Source organism: Ammodytes marinus (genome assembly GCF_949987685.1).
Source record: "Ammodytes marinus genome assembly, chromosome: 8".
NCBI classification, from domain to species: domain Eukaryota; kingdom Metazoa; phylum Chordata; class Actinopteri; order Uranoscopiformes; family Ammodytidae; genus Ammodytes; species Ammodytes marinus.
Genome location: NC_137212.1, coordinates 14521796 through 14541096, shown reverse-complemented (window position 1 = coordinate 14541096; position 19301 = coordinate 14521796). Strand labels below are relative to the sequence as shown.

General features: G+C 41.0%; 1 protein-coding gene across 1 annotated transcript in view; it reads left to right on the top strand.

Moving 5' to 3' along the window:
- The first annotated feature begins 2590 nt into the window (after nt 1-2590).
- rnf13 (ring finger protein 13) overlaps nt 2591-19301 on the top strand; it is a 35376-nt gene continuing 18665 nt past the window's right edge. Inside the window, exons 1-4 of the mRNA XM_080032476.1 lie at nt 2591-2787; nt 4848-5103; nt 8222-8302; nt 14537-14659. Coding sequence (XP_079888602.1) covers nt 4990-5103; nt 8222-8302; nt 14537-14659 — 318 coding nt within the window. The 5' untranslated portion in view covers nt 2591-2787; nt 4848-4989. The remainder of the gene's footprint in view (nt 2788-4847; nt 5104-8221; nt 8303-14536; nt 14660-19301) is intronic.

Genomic DNA, 19301 nt, shown 5'->3' with positions numbered 1-19301 from the left:
AATAAAGAACCATTTAAAACACATGTGTACTGTGGTTATTTTGAAGAGTTATTTATACAGTGGGCATGCGGAAGAGTAATGTTTTCTAGTAGACCTCTGAAATACACATTTTAACCCGAGATTTAGCATAATATGTCCCCTTTACACCAGCAAGCTATCCATCTTCTGTTTCATTTATATATTTAGTTATGACTACTCGATTAGGACAAGGATTTTTTCTCTCAAACTGTATTGTACATTTGTATTGCTTAATGTTGTTGTATATTTGTTTGATAAAATATATCTAAAATATTCACTGGAGATCGCTTGGTATGCCTTTAAATCCAAACAAATGTAACTCCATTCATATTTACATTTTCAAAAGTAACAAAGCAAAGCATTTGCAATATATACAGTCAAAACCGAAATTATTCAAACCCCTGGCAAATTTCGCCAATTTTTGTTCAAATGTGAATAAAAGCTGACCATTTTTTTCCACAATGATGCCCCTTGTACATCGTCTTGATATCTTTTGGGAGAAGCCTGTGTCATTTCCAATCAAGAAAAAGCTTGCTGGTTTCATAAAAGTTAAGTAACTTTAAGAGTGTGTGGTAGCAACCAGGTGAGGAGTACAAAGACAAGTGTGTATTGCCTATAGTCAAGCATGGTGGTTGGAGTGTCATGGTCTGGGGCTGCATGAGTGCTGCCAGCACTGGGGATCTACAGTTCATTGAATACCAACATGTACTGTGCCATACTGAAGCAGAACATGATCCCCTCCCTTCGTAAACTGGGCCGCAGGGCAGTACTGCAACATGATAACGACCCCAAACAAACCTCCTAACGACCAGTGGCTTGCTAAAGAAGCTGAGGGTAAAGGTTATGGACTGGCCAAGCATGTCCCCAGACCTAAACCCTATTGAGCATATTTGGGGCTTCTTAAAACAGGAGATGGAGGAGCGCAAGGTCTCCAGTATCCACCAGCTCCGTGATGTTGTCATGAATGAGGGGAAGAGGATTCCAGTGGCAACCTGTGAAGCTCTGGTGAACTCCATGCCCATGAGGGTTAAGGTAGTGCTGGAAAATAATGGTGGCCACACAAAATATTGACACTTTGGGCCCAATTTGGACATTTTAACTCAGGGGTGTACTCACTTTTGTAACCGGCAGTTTAGACATTAATGGCTGTGTGTCGAGTTATTTTGAGGGGACAGTAAATTTACACTGTTATATAAGCTGTACACACGCTACTTTACATTGTATCAAAGTGTAATTTATTCAGTGTTGTCCCATGAAAAGATATAATGAAATATTTGAAGAAATGTGAGGGGTGTACTCACTTTTGTGAGATACTGTATTTTATGAGAGTCAAATGGTTCAGGAATCAGAATCCTAGACAAGAAATCCCGGTTGAATTTTGTGTTTTATTTATTTCATATACTATTTTAACATGTTATTTCAACTTTTTAAAATAACTAACAGTAAGTATAAAGGAGCAAATAGTTTTGTGTGTGAGCCCAGTTGGAACCTCAGCACGCAGTCTTAAGTCAACTCTGCGCGGTGTGCCTTTTAGTGGGAACTACTGTTGGAGGAATATTACAGTCATTTGAAATGTTCTTTGATAGTTTTACAGGAGACTGCTAATTTGCATTTGACCTTTTAGAGTCTGAAGTTGTCCACAGCCTTTTTTTATTTTTGTCTTGGCTCGGAGCAAACAGTGAGTATGTTAACCCAAAGGTTCAAGACTCGCAAGTTGTGATGATATCTGTTTTTTCGTGCATTCTTAATGCAGAAATGTAGATCAAAGCTGAATTATACGTTGAGGGAAATAAAAGAAAATGGCCTCACATTACGGATACTGTGTATGTAGCAGTGCATACTTTTTATCTGGATATTTTCATTGCAATAATTTCAAACATAGTTTTTACTTAATTTCAGGTAGTTTTTAATGCTATTCTTGGAATTGTTCTGTAATATTCTGTTTGCTTTTACATTTTCTTATGAAATTGTTTTACGCTGTTGATAAAATACAGTAGCCTATATGTTTTTTTATTTTTATTTCTGTTCTTTGTAAGCAGCATTTTATGCATGAGAACCTTACACAAATCTCCCTGGAAGCAGAACCCTGTACTCTTGTAAATAAACTCCTTTCTATTTCCCACTTGTACTGGCCTTTTTTTACAACCATAACTCTGCTCAAACACAGTTGGAGTCACAAGGGAAAAGAAGACATATCATATTAACTATAGAGGGAGCTAGAGATTTAAAAGTGTCATCTGTTTTCAAGACTTCTTTTGAGAAGGGGGGTGGCAACATTTGTGCTGTTGAAAAAGAGCATATACTAAAGAGCATTTACGCTTAATATGTTCTTCTAAATAATTCATAATGTTCTTCAATTGCCAGTTACTATGATAATACACCGATGCAGTTCTAAAGAGGCCTGTATGGACTGCTCGGTTCATTTGGTTCACGCAGCTGTAAAAAGCAGTAAACGCTTGTGTTGTGCTATCACGTGGATATGTTTACGTCTGGAGTCATTTCCGGAAAGGAGTGATTGGCAAGCACTTTCGTCCAATCAATAGCCGAGCGTAGAGTAGCGCGTGTGGCGGAAGAGGGAGCTCATGTATTGGGATTAAACTGTAACGTTTATGTTCATATTTCCACGGACCCGATGTTTAAACTGGATGAAGTCCACCCAAAATCTTCGCTGTCGTAAATGTTCCTTGACACGACGCACAATAGAGGAGAGCAATGTCCCCGCCAGCAGCTAAATTCCTGTGCCAGTTATACCTCCAGGCCGAAATAAAGGTAAACACCCACGACAAGGCATCTAGCTCCCCTCGTTAGCATCGTGCTAACTCGGTTACAGGACGCTCTGTTTTTGTAGCTAGCTGAACACCTTTTTAGGGTGTCCACACCACACCACTGCTTTATTTGTGTTTATAACTATATCCCGGATAACTATAGCTGTCTCAAACTACTTGACATTAAAGATATCTATATTTAAAATAAATTGTTTAGAGTGTGTGTCAACCGATACCCGTCATTAGTCACAGAGATTTGGGGTTATAAAGTTGAACACGATTTTTCTGCGTCCCGTGTTCGCCTGCCCTGCCCAATAATACACCCATCTCTTTTATTAGGTCCATGACATCCACACTGTAACTTAATTCCTGGAGATGTGTTTTTTTCGGCAGATATTTGTGTTGGCTCGACAGTGTCATATTTCATAACGCTGAAATAATAGGGGATGCATTTCCCGCTAACAAATATCAGGTTTGTAAATGTGCCGAACAAATTTGCCGATTTGATTAAAAAAACATTTGGTTGATATAAATTGTCATTATTGAGAGTGATGTTGCAGTCGAGTACGGCATCATTATTTCATTATTATCGTTATTATAACCATTACTATTATTTAAACTTAGATCATTAATATTATCTCCAGAAATTAAATTACATAGTGGATGCATTATTTGGCGGAAGACGTGTTTTTCTGAAGGTATAGGAAATTCGAAACTTGGTGAAACTCCTGTCATTTTTGGCAGTGTTGGTAGATTCGCTTTGGGATTTAATGTATTTATCATCGATATAATCACCCCAGTGTGTACATTTAGCCATCGTTTTATCGCTCAATAATGTTTTTATTTTATTTATTTTTTAAAGAGCAGGTTGTTAAACATCAGTATGTTTTAAAGTTAATTGTATACAGTATAGTAGAGAGAAGAAGCAGATTACATTTCGTGAGTAGATATATCATTGGGCTTATACGTTTAATGCACAGTAATTAGTTTATTACTAGAACGGAAATTGATTTATAAGGTTTACTTTAGCCACAAACCTGCACTCAAAGTATCAAATCATAATAATTATCAAAGCTAATTTTGAACTTTCCAAAGTGTTTCTATTTTTTATTTTAACTAACTGATCTAACGGATCTAACTGGTTACCTTTTCAAGGATACCCCCGTCCTTAATTAATCATTTACAGAGTGCAGATGCTTTGACACAGTGTAGTGTTAAGTAATGAATGAGGACAGATGCCACGAAAGCTGTGTATTTAGTGTTTTTAGGTGTCCCAATCTGTTTGAAACATTATTGCTACAACACCGTAGGGGAATTCCACTCACATAAACTAGACAGACACTTGGTATTGCACAGGACATTTTTGGGACTTTTCTAATGACCAGATCTAGCCCCTTGTCACACACCCATCACGCCTTGACTTGATAGACATTGTCCTTACTTTCTTCAAAATGTACAAAACAAACTAAAACCACTTAATCCTTAAAAACTACTTCCTACGTTGCAGCTTGACAATGTAGCTTAGTGGTTTAAAGTCTGGCGAGCCTTTGGCTGCTGGTTTCTCCTGACTTGATCACATGCTGCACTCCACTTTGTGAGCGTTCACCCCAAATGCTCTGAAGCTAGGTCTGAAGCTCACTTCAGTCTGTATGAGGCAACACAACAGACAGGAACATGAAACCTCGAAGCAACTTGCAGCAACAAGATAGTCCTTGTTGCCAACTCATTGTCAGGGTGTTTCCAGAGAGCATACATTGCTTTTGCAGTAAACAGTGACACGAGCTGAAGCCTAAAAAATAGAAAACACAATTTTCCCCATAAATGTCACTTTTCAATAGCATAAATTAACCCTGGGCAAGATCCCATTACTCCTTTTCTAGTATGCGTATAATTTTGCTCAAAGGACAAGTACAGTAAAGTAGGTCGTAGTAGGTTGAGCATGTGTTAATCTGTTTTACTGCTTTTTGTTTTTTATAAGCCAACTTTCTTTTAAATCAAGTTATGTCTGTCAATACTGTTTCATCATTATATATTGAAGCTTTAAACTCTGGTGTGTTTTTCTAGGTGTGACGACAGAAGACGGTGTAGGGGTTGCACTGCAGGCCAGTGTGCATGGTCGTTTGTCCTTGTGTCTCTGTGTTAATGGTTGTGTATGTTCATGAGTGAGTGGCATAGCAGCGTGGGGTTGTAACGTGATCCCAAGAAGATGCTGCTGTCCCTGGGAATGCTGATGCTGTCGGCAACACAGATTTACACCATCTTCACCGTTCAGCTCTTCGCCTTCCTCAACCTTCTGCCTGTGGAGGCAGACATTGCTGCTGTAAGTATTGTATTGTACGTACAGTACAGTCAAGCCCGAAATTATTCATAACCCTGTTTTGACTTAAAGTTACTTTTATTCAACTAGCAAGTTTTTTCTTGATTGGCTATGACATAGGCAAACTCCCAGAAGATAATAAGACGATGTACAAGTGGCATCATTGTGGAAAAAATAATTTTCAGCTTTCATTTACATTTGAACAAAAAGTGGCATGTCTCTATAAATTATTCATACCCTTTGCAATAATCAATAGAAAAAGCCTTTATTTGCTATTACAGCAATGAAACGCTTTCTATAATTGCTGGCCAGCTGTTTGCATGTCTCCACTGGTATTTTTGCCCATTCATCTTTTCAATGAGCTCCAACTCTTTCAGCTTGGAGGGTCTCCTTGCCATCACCCTGATCTTTAGCTCCCTCCACAGATTCTCAATTGGATTCAAGTCTCTGGCTGGGCCCCTGTCAAACGTTAATGTGTTTGTTTACTATCAATTTCTTCACCACTTTTGCTGTGTGTTTTGGGTCGCTGTCCTGCTGAAATGTCCACTGGTGCCCAAGCCCAAGTGTCTCTGCCAACTGCCTGATGTTGTCGTTGAGAATCTTGATGTATTGTCCTTTTTTTAATGGCGCTGTTTACTTTGATTAGGTTCCCTGCTCAATTGGCTGAAAAACACCCCCCAAACCAATAGGTTCCCACCACCATGTTTGACAGTAGGGATGGTGTTCTTAGGGTTGAAGGCTTCCCCTGTTTTATGCCAAATGAAGGATACATCATTGTCGCCAAACAATTACATTTTGTTTCATTTGACCATAAAACAGAAGACCAGAAGTCTTCTTCTTTGTCCAGATGAGCATTTGCGAAGGCCAAGCAGGTTTTTGGGTGCCTTATCTGGAGAAGTGGCATCCTCCTTGGTCTGTGTCCAAGGGACCCAGCAGTGTGCAGTGTCAGTTGGATTGTCTGCCATGAGACGTTGCCACCAACAGAGCTCATTCACCTGGATGGCCTTGGTGGTGATCCTAGGATTATTTTTCACCTCTCTCACTATCCTCCTGGCCAGTACAGGTGTAACTTTTGGCTTCCGCCCATGTCCTCTGAGATTTCCCAACATGCGGAACGTCTGTTATTTTATTAAAGTATGACAACGACCCAAAACACACAGCAAAAGTGGTGAAGAAATGGTTAACGGACAAACACATTAACGGTTTAAAGTGGCCAAGCCAGAGACTTGACATGAATCCAATTGAGAATCTGTGGAGGAAACTAAAGATCATGGTGATGGCAGTGGAGACATGAAAAAATTCAGCAATTATAGGAAGTGTTTGATTGCTGTAATAGCCAATAAAGGCTTTTCTATCGATTTTTTTGAGAAGGGTATGAATCATTTTGGACATGCCACGTTTTGTTCAAATGTAAATAAAAGCTAAAAAAAAAGGTTTTTCCACAATGATGCCTCTTGTACATTGTCTTATTATTAGTGGTGGGCCGTTATCGGCGTTAACGTGCTGCGTTAACGCCAGACTCTTATCGGCGATATTTTTATATCGCCGTTAATCTCTTATTCCACCTCCTGTTCGGCTCAGGGGAGATGGTTCCCTCCAGGGCCGATGGCTGTTCGCCGTCGGGGTGAACCCCCTTCCGTGTGTTCTCTGGTCGGGTAATAGGGACTTTAAGCAGCGGTGTTTTAGGGACGGCTACGGCGCCAGGGAAAGATTCCAACGGGCTCCACTATCACCTAGCAACACTTAGACCGGCTACTTGCTGCAGTTGGTGTAGCGCTCACAACGTCAAAAACCCATTCTGCCGTTGTAAACAGACGGACTACGGCTTTGACTCGCTCTGACTACAGCGATAGGAGGTGATGACTTAAATTCTCGAATGCTCAAAATTCTACTCGACCGCCGTAGCCGTCCTCTCAACCGTCGTTGCTTAAAGTCCCTAATAATAGCCGGGGGCCGTTGTTGACACTTGAGGAGCCTTTATTGCAGGAGCGAACCTTCTCTCACACACCCGCCGCTCTCTCTCTCCATCACTTGCCCACGACACACACCACCTGCGCACACGCATCTCACGGTGCGTGAGATGCCCTATTCCCAAAAAGGCCTACGCCACTCTTACAACACTATTCTCAAAGTTGGGTTGCGAATTTTAGCGCGGATGTATACCTGGCCGAATTGCACTGTAGTGCACGAGTCAGAACGAGTCCGACTTCGCACCTGCGTACCACATCAAACGTAACGTGCTGACATGGATGCAGCTAGGAAGCCGCCGGGTTTGCTTCAGGGAAAATTTATTTTTAAGATCCCAATGGAAACCTCGACAAGACCAAGGTTGTTTGCACCTTGTGCAATGCGGAATTGGTTTACTGTAGGAGTTCTTCCAGTCTCGGGTATCACCTAAACTACAGTTCAAAGTTCATGTTTAACTGAATAAACAGTTTGTAAACACAAGTACATCTTGTTGAACATTATTTATTTTCATCACCAATTATCATAGTAGAACAGCTTCCTCAAGCAGTTTGCGATGCATGTTGGAAACAGGAGATGAGCCCCTGGTCTGATGCGCCACCTGGCTTGAGAAACACGTTCTCAAAGACTTACTTTGAGTCATTATTTAGGGAGCACACACATATTATGAATGAATTCAAATGAGCCATTTTAATCTAGATTAATCTAGATTAATTCCAAAATTCAATGAGATTAATCTAGATTAAAAAAAAAAATCTATGCCCACCTCTACTTATTATCTTCTCGAATAAACCTTTGTCATTTCCAATCAAGAAAAAACTTGCTGGTTGAATAAAAGTAACTTTAAGTCAAAATGTGCCGGTATGAATAATTTCGGGCTTGACTGTATGTGTATGTATTGTAGAAAACATGCATCATTTATGTAATGTCATGCAGTTACACCCCCATATGTTGCTTTGTTTGCAAACTGGTTAGCAATACCAAGGGGAATGGTATTTCAGGGCTGTGTTTTGGCCCTTAATATAGAAAAATCACTGATTATTTCTCATTGGAATACATTAATATCCTATCCAATCAGTTCAATGATGCATTAGCCCTCATAAAAAAAAGTAAGCGAGTGTAAAGTAAATTAACTTATCTTTTCCCTTTTTGTCAGTACTCATTTGACAACAAAACAGAGACCTTTGATGACCTGCCTGCACGGTTTGGTTATCGACTACCCAGCGATGGTTTGAAGGTAAATTGAGAAGGGACGGAATTGTTGTACATACTATTTTTTCTAGATTTTATAAACTTAAATTTTTTTCTGAACTCTGATTTTGGTTTTCCGCATGTTTTCACTGTCAGCTCCACTGAATTTAACAAAGATTAACCATTAAAATATAAAAGAAGAAAACATAATGGATATAGAGATATTGTTGTGATGAAAAAGTCTAATTTGAAGTGGCTAGTGAGCAAAATAAGCATAATTTTTTAAAGAGTTACAATGAGCAGGAAAACCTTTTCCTGATTTGTGATTTTTATTTTATTTTTATTATTTATTTATTTTTACTTTGAGCTACTTGCCTGTATCTGGATGTAAGCAGTTGGGTAGCTTAACTATTAAGATTAGAAAGACTGGATCAGAAGTTCCAATTCTCTTTCAGATTCCAGAGTGACAGGTGTTGTAGTACCTGGATTGGCATTAGTATTTTTTTGGGAACACAGCAGGAAAAAACATGTCAAATAGTCAGTATAAACAGAAACAAGCGAGCTAGTGGCAAAATACTTAGTACCTTGTTTTGTGTTATGTGAAGTATTCATACCCCTTGAACTTTTCCACATTTTGTCACGATATAACCACACACGTACATTTATTTTATTGGGATTTCATGTGATAGCCCAACACAAAGTGGCGGATAATTGTGAAGTGGAATGAAAATGAAATATGATTTAGATTTTTTTTTTCTTTTTATAAAAAACTGAAAAGTGTGGCAAAAGTATTCAGCCCCCCTGAGTCTATACGTTGTGGAACCACCTATCGCTGCAATTACAGCTCCAAGTTTGGTCTCATCTGAATATCCTGTCCCCCCGAATGGCTTGTGGCAAGGGTTGGAGGAAGGTGCTCTGGTCAGATGAGACCACAATTTAAGTCTTTGGCCTTAATGCAAAATGCAATGTGTGGCGGAAAACTAACTCTGCACATCACCCTGAACGTACCATCCCCACCGTGAAACATGGTGGTGGCAGCATCATGCTGTGGGGATGGTTTTCTTAAGCAGGGACGGGGAAGCTGGTTAGAGTTGATAGGAAGATGTATGGCGCCAAATACATGCTTTGGCCTTTTTTCTCATGGACAGTGACAAAAATGGGGAATACCACCTACAAATTATGTAATAGAAGAATAACTCAACATTTTACAGGTTTAGAATTTCAGAATAAGCACCTTTTCTGGGAGCTTGGCCAGTACACAGTGTCAAGGGGAATTTTCGTATCATCCCAGTGAACATAGCCAAATGAAAAGTTGGCTAGTATAGGTGAATGACGTGTCACCAAGTCTAGGCAAACTGTGTGTGTGTGTGTTAAAGCACATCAGTCTTATGTAAGATCTTGTGTTTTGAAAGCGGAGAAATGGCTTAGTGTTTTCATCATCTGCTTTCTGTCTTAAACTCAACTACTTTTTCGCGTGTGCCATGCAGACATGATGCTGCCCTAGTCCCGTCAATCCATTCATTTGTCCCTCTGTCTGAGTGAGTTTGGCAGTGAGCTGTTACAGATGACAGATGTGATTTGCAGTTTCACCTAGCAAGATTCAAATCCTTACCACACTGTTGGTCTCATGGCATCTAGATTTCTATAAAACAAAGGTACATTTTCTTTTTTCCCCATCTCCTTTTTAATATACCATCTCCATTTGCACCTGCAACGCCACCTCCCATACATTGAAAGCAAATCATTTATGAAAAAAAAACTATTTCTGGAGTTGTAGCATTGCAGTTCTGCAGCTTAATGATGCCCAGAGAAACCTCTGTTATCACAAGGCAGCAGCAGCCTGTTTGTCTGCATAGGATTCCCCACAGGGAGGGAGGCTTCAAACAGAGACTGTCCTGTTTCCGCTTGCAAGACCGAGGCTGTTTACAGTCGCCTCTCTGGGTCTCAAAGCAATGCTACCGCATTTACGTTTGTAATCTGTACGCATGACTCAAATTTAAAAAAAGGGTTTGGGTGATTTGTGAAGCGTAACAGTTGTGCAACGTCTTGCTGCAGCCATACCACAATTGATTAAAGTTTCATATATGAAATAGCTCCTGTACATCCTTAAATACACTTAAGGACCCTTAAGAAATAAAGATGTATGGCAACAAACAACATACGATACTGGCAAAGAAAAGATACCCATCTTAAAATAACCGTTTACCTTCTTCTTCTTTTTTTTGCTGCAAATTCTCTAAACACCAATTGGCATTTAAATTCCATTTTTGTACCCGCTTTCACTTCCACAATTATAAACTGATGTGTAGACATGGCCTGAGGAGAAATGCTTTGGTTTCCTTTGGCATTTGTTTGTGGTTTGGCCGTCAGCTTCCCCAGGGGTAAAGTCTCACATTCCCTGTAAAACATGTAGAAATAGAAACAAAATATGTATCACTGCAATATTTACTTTTGGTCTACCATTAAACCCTTATTTCCCAAAATAGATGGACTTCTACAACACTGTATACCAAATACTGCCTAAAATCTGTTCTTACAAGCTGACTGATTTGGCTTCTGTGGAAGCAGCGAAAATATTTCCCCTTATGTCAGCTGGTCAATTTTGCACAAACATCCCTGCTGTTATCTCCTGATTGAAATATAGGGATAATAATTGGATTGAAGTTGTTTGGATGTTTTTTGTGTTTGGAAGTGTTTATCAAGAGACCTGCCATGGCACATCAGTGAGCGAAATATGGTGACATTACACTGCATGCTTGTAAATGGTAAATGGACTTGACTTATATAGCGCTTTCTAGCCGATTTTCTCAGCCCCAAAGCGCTTTACATTTCTTACCACATTCACCCATTCATACACCGATGGTACCGCTTGTGGGTAAGAACAAAGCATTTTATGCTTGTTTACCCTTTCCTCAGGTTGCTGCATCTCCCCTCCCACCTGCCATAAAAAGGCGGTTTAGTTTAATGGAATTCTCAAAATTTAATGTAGGAATAATTATGAGTGAATCCGTCTGGGTGTGTCAGCCACTACATTTATTGATTTTATGAGAATTATGTTGTAATGACAATTGTTTTGATCAAATATTGGCTAGTCAAGGGTTGAGTCAATAGCTTTCAGCACTATCATTGGCCCCTTGTCAGCAAATTGAGCATATGACCAAAGTGTGAGAATGAAAGGTTTTAAGACTTTTGATTTTGTCTTCACACATACTGCTCCCAAAGTAAAGATGTACTGCCCTGGCCAAATGTATTGAACTAGGAAAGTCCAGAAGGTGTTTTGCAAATGAGCATGCCAGTTGTCTGTTGAAACCAGCTCATATGCATATCTTCTGTGTCAATATGAGTGGTGACATGTTGACACAGAAAGGATGATATGAGTGTTTGTTTCAGGTTCATTAATGGTTTGTTATGTATGTAGGTCAATCCCTAATGTGGCGTAATGCACCTGTTATTTCTCCTGTATCTGGTTTTCCGGTGTATTTTCTTCACTTTCTGCTCCCACATTGTCTGAGAAAGAAACATCTGTAGCTTCGCCTGCTTCCTGTTTTGTTATCGCATAAGGAACAGGGTATTAAGGTTGAAGTGAAGGGCATCTGAACATCAATGAATAAAGAGTATGGAGTCACACAAGCTTTAATCTGCTTACAGGAAGCCCCGCTCAGGCTAGAGAGAGTTTATTAATTCCTCTGTTTTGAACACAGATCAAGTTAGCAAACTAGCCCTAAAGGGATATTCTCGGGGACGGGATAAAGTGCGATCGTAACATTAGAGAATGTTCAAGTTTTGAACTGTTTTCACCTAAATTAAGTTGTTAAGTTAAATTGCTTCATTGGTCAGAGGCTATTTTTAAATTAGTCTTTTGGCACTCTCTTGGATATCAAAGAAAATGACTCCTGTGTATTGTGTGTAGAGAATATATGACCGAGTTAGACACTCACTTATCATTTCAAAACTCAGGTCAGGTTGCAGCTAGCCTTTCAAGATACACTTTTGGGAACACCATGACAGCCAAAAGAAGCAGCAATGCATGTCTCGCTTGTCAAGTCTTAACCCATTCAAGCCAATAAGACAGCAGTACAGCACAGTCGCCAGTCTCTTCTCCTTCTCTGTGTCACGCACCACGCCTCTATTTATTTGTGCAAATGTGTCATAGAGGAATGTGTAAGCAGAAAAACTTCACTATTTCCACATCACATGCTCACATGAGCGATTAGCCTCATTTGGTGTTTTTTCTGATCCTTGGCCCAAGACTAAAAATGGGGAAATAAGTTTGGCATCGTTACAACACCAGCATTCAGCACGACCGGAGCTGTGTATTTGTTGTAAAATATACTCACACGTATATAACAACAGCCTCACATTTACAAAATTGGGGGCGCTACAGGATGATAAAAATTTAATCATTGTTACACAAACAAAACAACATATTGCTCTGTTTGTCGTCCGACAGCAATGGAATTCTTCTAATCAGTTTAAGGTGGTATTAGAGTACTGGATTTTTAAAAGCGATTTCCTCGCACAGATAGACATTTTGTCAGTCTACGATTTCAGGATTTCCCATTCTTTCACAGCTATTTCCTGTTTTTCCCCATCCTCCCTCCCCTCTCTGCATTCTGCACTTCTGGTAGGTGTGTTTTCCCCTACCCAACAGAGGGCGCTCTTGTCATTGGTTTCAAAGTCATGAGGAGGAATGTGAGGCAGTGGCACAGTGATGTCATTTAGCAGCAAGGCAGGGCTGCTGCTGCTGGAGGAGGAGGCACCCAGAGGTGACGGCAGTGGGTGATTCCCCTGCATTCCTCTGCCCCTACGTGACACGTCACGGACGATCCCTGAATTTGACCTTTTCGCGGGTCCGATTTTATTAATGTGGAACCAGAACTTGTCAGTGCGCTTATTCAACGCCTTTGTTTCTCCTGTCCCGTTTGTTAATCAATGTTATGCGTCACTGTGGTCTGGTCTTGTTCCATATGTGGCTCAGACGCTGTTGTGGAATCGAGTCAGTGTGGCATTCACAGAAAAAAATATACGGGCTGTTTGTTCAACTTTTCTATTTTTGTCTTTTCTCCATACATCCGTTTTGCTTTCTTTCTTCTAGTTTTACTCTTTTTTTTCTGGCTTCGCAGTGGGTATCTTGATTCCGTTCTTCTCCGCACGTGTATCTTTCGCTGCTCTTGCCTTTATTCTCCTTCTCGTTATCACTCAGTGTGTCAGCCTCTCTGTGTAGCCTTCTCTCCTCTCGCTATCGCCCTCTCATCAGTCACTTCAAAAGCTGTAGTTGGAAATGGGACTGAGACAGGGAGCAGCAGTGATAGAAAGAGATGGGAAATACAAGAAGTGGCCAGACCTTTTTTAGTTTTTAGGGGCAAACTGAGAACATGACAAAATACACCAGCATCCTCGAAAGCTTCCAGAATTTGTGATGCACGCAAACAAAATCAGGTCTCTACGGCCATACACCCTCACGGCTTTTTTACACGTCTGTTTTATTCTCTATTCCGGTGGAAAGTTCTGTATTCATTATGCATGCATTACCATGTTAAATTTATGTTTGACTCACCAGTTTTTTACATCTGAGGCTACAGCAGAACTGCTTCTCGTCGTCTTGCATTTTTCCCTTTTTCAAGTTTGTTTTCCTTCTGCGGTTGTGATGGATGTTGTTAATCTGGGAGCAGTGGGAGGGTTGAACAAAGATGGGCCTCCTCGGGCTGTGGGTCAGGGAGCTGACACAGGCTCACCAAGCAGGTCTCACGGAACAGTGACATCACATCTTGGAAGGGAGTGCAACTTGCTCACAGAAGAGGTTTTTAGGGCTTGTCATACAGCTATAAAGCTGCTGTCATTTATCAAATAGTTTACAGCTTGTGACTTAGCTACAGTTCATGGACTATCGGTATTAATCATAATTAAAACAGACAAAACTAGCCTACCCTGTTAGGTCCCTGATAGGACCAATGGTAAATCAGAGGTGTGAGAAAGTTAGCCAATGATCATTATTGTCGCTTTGAATCTTCAGTCATGACTTTCTGTTACAGTGCCCTTCGGCAAAACCGTTTTTATTCATCATTGACATAAGGGTACACACAAGGTCGACTCCTTACTAGCTATATAATAGTGAATGATAATACCTGAGTGATCCTCTTTTATCTGTGAATGATATGAACGACACATGTCTTGTTTTTGGAAATGACTCCTCGTTTGCTTGTTTGACTTCCAAATAACACAATTTGCTTAAAGTCGGATGTAAATCACTCATATATTTCTGATGATGTCATCCCTGCAGGGCTTCCTGATTGGGGCACGGCCAGAAAATGCATGCGAGCCAATCGAGCCCGCCCCGAGGGACAACTTGACGGGCGCCTTCATCGTCCTCATCAAACGCTTCGACTGCAACTTTGACATCAAGGTACAGTGTTTACAACATAGTCAGTGTCAGAGATGAAAGTCCTTCTTGACTAGTCCCCGCCACACCCTCAATCAACCCCAACCTTCTCTACTCTTAATCTTAACCTAACCATGTGAACTTTGTATCTATATAGCATAACAAAAGTTGATTTCTGTGTGTTGCCTCACACTGCATTCATATCCGTAGGCGGTGTTTCATTGACACTCTTAGATCAGCTGGCTGGAACGGGAAAACAGGAAGTGGCCATTTCCCTAAACAACTATTTCCTGCTGTTGCTGTTTTTGTGTGTGATGCTGACCTTTTTTTTCCCTAACTCCTAAAATATCATTGAGACAGGGAAAGCTGACCTCCATTAGTCTTGTGAGGTATCATGTGCTGGGACTTTTCAAGACATTTATTTACTGCAGACTTATTTCTTTCAGGACCAACAGAAATCCTGACTTGCTGCCAGATACTTGAGCAGTTGAGCACACTATACCTATCCCCTGCGATTAGAAAAAAAACACTTTAAATTTGTTATCTGTGCACCTGATAAACTTGGCATCAAGTGAAATAGAGATGTATAATTAGTATTAATACAGCACCATCTGCTTAGCCTGGTCCTACCAGACCATAATACTTCATTTCATTTGTACAGAAGGTCTGGAATCGCTCAATTGACAAACGTTACAAAATGTATGAAACACTAGGCAGTTCATTGGTTCCTAAAAGTTGTATTATTAGAATATTTCAAAAATATTTTTTTATAACAGTAGATTGTAGGGGAAAGAGAAGGGGGAGGATATGAGTTGGGGGGAGAGAAGGGAGCCAGGATTTAGAGAGGTAGAGCAGGGATGAGTAATGGGCTTGAAGGGAGGAAAGCGTGCAGTCTCTTGGTATCTTTCTCTCTGCCACTTTCCTTTACTCTGTCTCTTACTCTCATACTTTTCTCTTACCTTACTCCATCTCCATTCTCGGTGGCTAAACTCGTTCATTCACTCACCTTCCATCCTTTTGTTTTCTTTTAGTCTTATTTTGTTTTCATTCTTTCCCTCTTGCTTTCCCTCACCCTAGCTCTGAACCAGCCGTACAGCCTTATAAGGTCTTACTGCATAACACGCACCGCACACACACACACACACACACACATACACACACAGAAACATGTTGACAGAGCGCATTGAGGTGTTCCTTTTTGCCTGAGCGTAACCAGACTCCATGCCACATAGCTTTGTGTTGGACTGATGCACACACACACACACACACACAAGCGTGCACACACACACGCTCAGACTCTCTCAGCTATGCCAGAATTGCCATTTAACCTCCTGCAACCCCAAAAGAAGCAGCTCTGGTGTTTCCACTGATTCTCGTTACTCTGGCGGAATTTTGAGTGTAATTTTACAGCATTCGTTCTTCCTCTTTTCTCATAAGGCACATTAATGCTACAATTAATTTCTCAGTGCCTATTCGAATTTGAAAGTACGTTTTGACATTTTTAGGCAAAATTGGTTTGATAAAAATGAATCAGTTGCTCATTGACATGGAGGCAACATAGGTTGCAGCTTCCTTATGCATATACAGTACAATGCTGCTACTTGCCCTTTTCGCCAGGTTTGTGTTTTATATTTTGGCTTTACTGTTTCAAGTTTGTTGTGGTAGTTTTTTTTAACTGTTTAGTTTAACATGAAAAGCTCATTGAGTATACTGTAGTATCAAACTATTTGGAATCTGTTTTATTCTGCTAACCAGTTGATGTGAAGTGAAAAACATATTCCTAGAGGGTGCTTGTTCCCTCCAGATCATGTGCCTGGTTTGTCTCCACACTGTGGGACCCACTACACATACATGTTTGCCTCTTTCATGGGCCACTGGTCCCCAGAGTTAACATTAGCTTTTTAGGGCTGTGGGAATTTTTATACTAATCTTCAAGGCCTTAAACATCTATAATAGGGTGTGTCCAGAGGCCTAGTGGTTAAGATGCATATCATGTAACTCCACTCTGCATTTCCTGTTAGTATATCTACTGACACTATCAAAAGGAAAGGCAAAAAGACTGTCCAAAACAATACAAAATTAAGTATATTTCCGTTAGTAATGTATATTAACGTTGTTTGCAACACATTTATCGTTTAATCAGCTTTACAGATGTGTATAATAATGGCCATCAAGGGGTAGAACTTAGATTTTTTTTTGCAGTACTGCAGTTGGCCACTGAGCAGGGCTGACTCAGTGTGTCAAATGTAGCTGGTCTTGATACATTCATGCGTTTACTGTCTATATTTAAACTTTTCATCCAAACTCATGAACATGCTTGAAAGGGCACACATATTAAAATAAGCTGGGTGTCGGCTGGAAACTTTGTGTCTCCATCACTCACTTTTTACCTCCTTTCCTCTTACTGGTGTCTTTCTCCGTCTGACACACACACACACACACACACACACACACACACACACACACACACACACACACACACACACACACACACACACACACACACACACACACACACACACACACACACACACACACACACACACACACACACACACACACACACACACACACACACACACACACACACACACACACACACACACACACACACACACACAATGTTGTAGCATTCGGCTGTCTACCCTGAATCTCTTTCTCGCTCTCTCTCTCGCTCGCTCTCTCTCTCTCGCTCACACACTCACTCAGTCCCTCCCTCCCTTCCTCTCTTTTTGCCGGGCTCAGTTCCCTCCAGAAGCTGCAGGGAAACAAAGGAATAATAGATTCCATCTTGACTGAGACGAGGCACTCTGTGTGTGTGCGCGACTGCACGTGTGTGTGTGTGTGTGTGTGTGTGTGTGTGTGTGTGTGTGTGTGTGTGTGTGTGTGACGTGCAGGGGTGTCACTCCCAACATACCCGCGTATGTTGGGAGTGACATTCCATTGCCTTCTGCCGCTCTGCAGCCTCCTCTATAGCTATTAGCCATTAGCATCCAGTGAGCAAGAGTGCGGTGCTATAATGGATCCGTGGCCGTAATTGGCAGTAAAACGGACATGCATCCACTTAACCCCTCGTCAAGTGCTCCTCCACCCATGGAGTATGAGTGAGTGTGTTTGGCTGTTAGAGAGAGAGATAGTGAGTGTGTGTGTAAGAGAAATAGTGTGAATGTGCATGTGTTGCGATAAGACAAATCGAGAGAGTGTTTAAGATGGGGAGGGGTGAAGGGGATCAAGTGAAGGGGTGTTAATAGGCACACTGTGTGTGTGTGTGTGTGTGTGTGCGCGTGTTTGTGCACGTGGGAGACAGACGGACAGAAATAAGGGAAAGTGTTTCTGTTTCCCTGCATGGCTGTTCCTTAATAATAAAAAAAATCTCCAGTCACAGGGTTTACACTTCCTGTACAGTGGGATTCTTTTAGGGGTGTGGGGGTTGGGGGGGGGGGGGGTCTAGTTGGTGACCTTTCTGGGACGGGAGGGGGTTTAAACAGGAAACGTGATACCCTTTTCTCTTTCCTTCCCTCCCATGAACAAATCCCCCCCCCCCCCCCCCCCCCAGTGCCTTCCTTCATTCTTTGCATGATTTTTTGCAGACAGTCCCCCTGCCTCCCGATCATAACATAATAACACACACACACAGACTCTGTATGTGAACATAAAGACATAATGTCCTAGTTATGTAACATGTACTGAGATATGTCCAGTTCTCTGGAAACACTTTATTGCCCTTTTTCTTCTTAGTCTCTTATTTGCTGTCTTTCTCTCTTTCAGTCTCTCTCTACTGCCCTCTGTCTGTCTTTGTTCTCAGTTTTCTTTTTGATTCCCTCTTGTCTTTCCATTGATTTAAACTGTGGTTGTGCTCTGGGTTAAAGGTGGAGTATATATTTTGTGATTCAAAATTTTTTTTGTTAAAATCGGCAAATATCCGGAACCTGTCCATATTGTGTGCATTGAAAAAAACCTGGTGTTTATACACAGCCAAGGCTCCGAAAACGGTCTTACACAATCCAACGCTCGCTCATGCCCTGGCATCGTTTCTTCAATGCAAAAGGTCTGGACGGCTGGAGAGTTCGCTCTGCATGTCAAATAACGCAGCTAGTTCAAAAATCAACAAGCGTTCTTTGGAAAGCGTATACTCCACCTTTCACTTGAGACTACTTTTCTGTCAGAATCCTTCAATATTGTCCCTCTTATGTGATTGATTATGTGGCTGCTGCAATCTCCTTGGAGGGAGGAAAACAGGTTGTGAAAACAGCATTTGAAAGATGATGGTTGATGGCACTTGATAGGGCGAGCTCGTTAACAAACATATGGTTATTTATACTTTCAGCAGTTACAATGCAACATTATTATTCTTTCTGAGTCATGTTTGTGTTCAACTGATGAAAGTCCAGTATTCTTTGGTGTTGAGCAGCGGTTGTACAGTGGGGTTTGAGAGCCTTTTGCAGAAAGCAGCTGTCTGCTGCAACTAAAAGTGATGTTATGAGAGCAGTGAGAGTGAACCAGAACAGGAAAGGTGTGAGCCGGACAGCTGAACAATGAGCTGAAACTCTATAAAGCTCCATAAAACAGGGAAACTGCAGATTAAGGCGATAATTCTCGGTAAGAAGCTATACCGATTTAAAGCAGCATAAATCAGTGTAGAAATTGGTCTTTCCCTATTTTGTTT